The sequence below is a fragment of the Vanessa cardui genome, chromosome 14 (genome assembly GCF_905220365.1).
Source record: "Vanessa cardui chromosome 14, ilVanCard2.1, whole genome shotgun sequence".
In the NCBI taxonomy this organism is placed as follows: Eukaryota; Metazoa; Arthropoda; class Insecta; order Lepidoptera; family Nymphalidae; genus Vanessa; species Vanessa cardui.
Window position 1 is genome coordinate 10,886,877 of NC_061136.1, and position 5,365 is coordinate 10,892,241.

At 30.2% G+C, this 5,365-nt stretch overlaps 1 protein-coding gene across 1 annotated transcript; it reads left to right on the forward strand.

The window, feature by feature from the left end:
• Positions 1 to 632: 632 nt before the first annotated feature.
• Positions 633 to 3,989, forward strand: LOC124535037. The gene is made up of 5 exons (XM_047111059.1): positions 633 to 743; positions 1,477 to 1,570; positions 2,093 to 2,145; positions 3,328 to 3,464; positions 3,795 to 3,989. Exons 1-5 carry the CDS (start codon positions 639 to 641, stop codon positions 3,925 to 3,927), a joined length of 522 nt encoding a protein of 173 aa, XP_046967015.1. The 5' UTR covers positions 633 to 638; the 3' UTR covers positions 3,928 to 3,989.
• The last annotated feature ends 1,376 nt before the right edge of the window (positions 3,990 to 5,365 follow it).

Genomic DNA, 5,365 nt, shown 5'->3' on the forward strand with positions numbered 1-5,365 from the left:
ATTCTGCTATCCAAACATATAAGATTAATGCTATTAACTTTTATACGTGTTCAATAAGTAAAATGTTTTTTTATTGCTATGGCATGTATTGGAATAGAAGCAAATCTAAAACATACAACGCGTCACAGATCTTAATTTTTTCCACAGTAATTTCTATCATTACCTATTTGTCTGTCTTGAATGTTAACTCTTTATGAATAAATATTTTAGACTTTTATATATAATATATACGTACACATATTAATACATTTATTAACACTGGTTTGTCTCACAGATAATTGAAGTCTGTTTTGCTTTAGCGTTGACAAAGTTGTTATAATCGCGCCTTAATCTAATTAGCTGGAGAAATTGTTTTTTTTTTTTTTTAAATATTAAGTTAAAATTAATTAGTTTAACACACAGATTTGAGATTATGCATAAATTTTATTTTCCGACTTTAATTTTACCTTTTACTACAATTTTTTTTTATTATTATTAATGGACAGTATCATTTAATATAATATAAAAAGTTTGCTTAGTTATCAAATATGTTATTCTACATTATCCTGTAGTTTGATACAATTTATGATTTTGTCAGTGATTTTAGCTGGCTGAGTCTATATAATTGACTCATGTGTCTGTTTTAGAAAAAACACAAGATGCATAAAGAATCAGTCGTTGCCGATAAACGTCTGATTCGTCGTCGGGCTTACAGGATGAAGTCGCATTACAAGAATAATTGGCGTAGAAAAATAGGTGATCAAGTGAGCTAGATTTAATTATTTCTTATTATAATATGTGGTGTTTGATATTATAAAACAAATCTTTTATTTAGTACTATCTATAGAATCATTTGGAATTCGCATTTATAATTACTTTGTGAATTGCAGCGTGTTTTATTTTTAACGAGCTGTGGTGCGCAATTTTGCCTACGTTTGACCGTTTTTTTTAATTAAATAGGAAAACGAATGAAATATTAATAGCTCCTGGTGATTGTTAGTAATGTATTGGAAGATATATTAATTGTTGCATGCTTTGCCAATTCACCACTGACCTACCACACCTACTCTCCAAACGTAACACAATGAAACTGAATTTGGCTGTTCGGTAACAGAATATGTAGTAAGTGGGTAGTACCACAAAAAGAGAATAGAGATGTTGGATCACTTTTCACAGGGAATGTTCTAAGAAAATGCTTGAATAAATAAACATTTCGTCAAAATTCCAAATTCAACACAAACCACATAGATGTCCAAAAATCCACAACAATGCGTTTTCTTAGGCATTTTCTGCCTCGACACACGACAACCCCGCTGTGGAACCCGCTTTCGGAATTGTTAGGAATTGGAAACCTTCAAAAAAAGAGCCAACATCATCTATATTAAAGTCCACAACGATATTGCAGATGTCTATGGGCGCCACTTATAGCATAAAAATACAATTAACGTTTTTAATTCAATATAAAGTAATATATTATATTTAGTATTTCTCTTTCAGAAAAACAAATTAACAGTTGATGTTTTTTCATTTGTGAACACGCAATCGTGTAAGAAACTCATAGAAAAAGGGATGCCGCCTGTGTATAAAATAAGTAAGTTATAATTTATTTTAAAAATCCTACCACTAAGTATGACTATAATCTGTCCATGCTTGTAGCATATTTAAGCTTTAAATAAAGTCAAACAATTTTAAAAATAAAGTTGTATTATACACCGTACAAATAATTATATATAAGAAGATCAAGCAGTAAAACTAAGTACTATCAGAATCAAAATTATAAATTACTAATAATGAAGTAAATAAAATGCAGTGCAATAATCAAATCGTGTATGAAGTAATATTTCTAAATACCGCAAATTTGATAGCAAGCGTTTAAAACCTTCTATTGTAAATTGTAATGCAAATAATGACTATAAATTACGTAATTTACATGTCTTTTTTATCTACCAATGGCTGATATGTTTTATAGCAGTCGGTGCATTTGTAATAAAAGCGCAATATTAAAATGAATATTATTAACTATAATTGCTTTGTTATTATGTCACAGCGGAAGCAAATATTTGGTATAATAATCTATTTAATACATTAAAATCAACTGATGAAACGATTTCAGAAAATTCAAACCAAATTCTCTGTTATTCAAGTGAAGACCATTACATAACGCAGGTATTTTTATTCTATATATTTTTTAAATGTAACAAATGTCGAATCGAAATTTCTTTTGAATATAATTTAATACGTCTTCTTAGTAGATAAGGAATGCCAATGGTACATTGTGCTACTGGGGTTGATTATTTAACTGAGATAAATTTCTTGGTCAGGTTAAGGTTCAGCCTAGTAAAAAATATACAAATCTTAAAACGAAGGAGAAACCTTTGCTTAGCCCACCTTTGACATGTTTGTGGTCAATTATCATATTTTCTTAAGTTATTGTAAAGTAAAGTAAAAAAGTAACAGCCTGGACATTTCCCACTGCTGAGATAAGGCCTCCTCTTCGTTTAAGGAGAGGGTTTGGAACATATTCCACCACGCTGTTCCAATGCGGGTTAGTGGAATGCACATGTGGCAGAATTTCGACGAAATTAGACACATGCAGGTTTCCTCACGATGTTTTCCTTCACCGCCGAGCACGAGATGAATTATAAACACAAATTAAGCACATATATATAGTGGTGCTTGCCTGGGTTTGAACCCGCAATAATCGGTTATGATGCACGCGTTCTAACCACTGGGCCATCTCAGCTCTTGAAGTTATTGGGACTTCCCTTTTCTAGATCTCGCTGGAAAAATCATTACATGTTCGCCATATGACTGGAAATGTATGTATGACTCGCCGATGCCCAGGACGCCAAGTGCATACACTGGAATACTCATTAATGTCAGCATTACCCTTTCCGAAATTTAGGAGGTTGCCATAGAATCGTTCGCTCATTCTACCGTGACGCATGGAATTTCCCTTAGGCAACATCTAAAGAACCAACTTTTTTAAGTGCTAAAGTTGTTGGGACCTTCTCTTTATATGCCTTATTTTTTAAACTTTGGTCGCGCCGAATTAGTTTTATTTGAAAAAATATACATATATTAAGAGACTACTAAAAGTTATACGTTCTTATTTGGAGGTCTTAAAACACACTAAATTTCTAACATCGAAAATGACGACTTACAATATAAACTAAGTAGGTTATCTTCGTCAAGGGACAATTTGCCAAAAATTTTATATGTTCATCTAATTTACATGAGAAACTCTTATGCAAACTTTCACGCTTCTCAAAATTAGGCTCTCTGCCAGTCTGTATTAAACTTCTATAGAACAGACGGAATTTTAATAAGTTATTAATATGCCATCAGGAAGATTCAGGGGCTCCAGCAATGCGACAAGGCCGACTAGTCGCAGTGACGGTGGGCGGCATAGACATTGATGGAGAGCGAGTAGCAGTTGGCATGAAGATAATATGTTTTTGTTCGTGGATAGCCGAAAATCTACCGTATGAGACTTATTATTTATTTATTGAAGTTACACCAATAACTTATCACTAAACACTTAAAATTAACAATTGATGTGTGTGACATTCAAAGTGATACATCATTAAAGGTGTTTGGTTATTCCAAATTCAAATGAATTCTTGTCCTTTTTTTTCTTAAATTAATTTCTAAATCGTCATCATTTCATAATATTGATATCGTAAAACTACTAATCAATTAGTCAAATTTAAAAAAATGCAAGATCCGTGTAGCGTGTTACTTATCCGATTATAATATAAATAAAAGCATAATTAATTATTAAATAAATAACACTATTTTTATTTTTGTTTCAGTAAGAGTGTTAACCGAATTAAGTGCTGTAAGAATTGCTGCGAAATAAAAGACAACGTACATCAAGTATCCACAACTCCTAATCATAATAATAACCACAGGAAGAAGCATCGCAATAAATACATTTATATTTAAATAAATTTATTAATATTATACTAGACCTATATTTATCCAAATGTTTTTTGGACTTCATTTATTAAATTTTGTAACACCTGCACCGAACTATGTTTGTTAAATAAAAAAAAAATATTTTCAATCCCAATTTGCAATCATTAAATAATAATTAAATAAATATATTTTTTTATAATTATATATAATATAGAGTTATAGTATACGTGTAGGAAATAAGCGGATGCAGGTAAGAAACGCGTTTACGTGATAAATATCGTAGTTAAAGAAAATAGATTGCTCGGACTATAATCTGTAAGTATAAGGTCGTGCAGCTGAAACTGTTATAACACTAAATGTTTTATTTATATAATAAGGAATAGTTTATATTGTTGAAAAAGAGATTGTCGTGTGACACTCGGTTGAAATGAAATTGTTTTCGCTGTTATGTATTTAATTACAGTCAAATAAATCAACAATTTAAATTTTAATAAATCATATTTTAACTTTTAATTAACTCATGAATGATTTGCCAATAGGCTATAAAGCGTAGAGATTAATAATATGGCCATTTTATTTCACAATAAGGTAACGTTATGGTATATACTTTTATAACAATTTGTAAAAATAATTTGAACAGATTTTTATTTCAGAATCTTTATTGTGTTTTGAAACCCGTACACAGAAAGAATGGGATAAATATTTTATTAATAATAGTTCTCAGCGAGGCTCAAGTTCAAGTTGAGGACAACAAATTGTTTGAAGGTTTTTACAGCAATTTTTGTCATTTAATAATTGAAGTTGTTCAAGAATTCTAAACGACTCTCGGGGGAATTTCATAACGCTCCTATCAAAGCGATAAAATTACATACAAAAGATTTATTTAAATGTAACGACCTAAGTTTTCAGACGTGAATTTAGTTATCAAAGTTTTTTTTTTCTTTAGTATAAATATTTTACGCATCAATTGAGTTCGTAAGAGTTCGTCTTGAAACTAGTTGAAAATAACTTTAGGAGCAAATTAAATTTATATTTTTTAGTACTATTAATAATATTATTTTTTTGTTTTAATACACAAATGTGAAAGCATCATGTAAGAAAACACAAGCTATAATTGTGTACATATGTCCATATTTATCGTATATTTAAAGCATCTGTGGGGAATGTGGGGACATTCGTGGCGATCCCTTTTATTTTATTGTAAATTATTATTCGAAATTCGCACGTAAAATTGGCGAAACCGTCTATGCGTTTTTGGCAAAAATAGTAGCCGAAACAAAAAAATGCACCTAATTATTCGAGAAAAATTATGTATTCAATTAATAGAAAATAGCTTGTAGAATTAAAGTAGTAGGTTGCATGGTCTAAAAGTTGACATGACATGGCGAGTCACATTAAAGAAAATAATTAAAAAATATCCTATAAAACATATGTAATTATAATCGGTCAACGGTGTCGAATTATA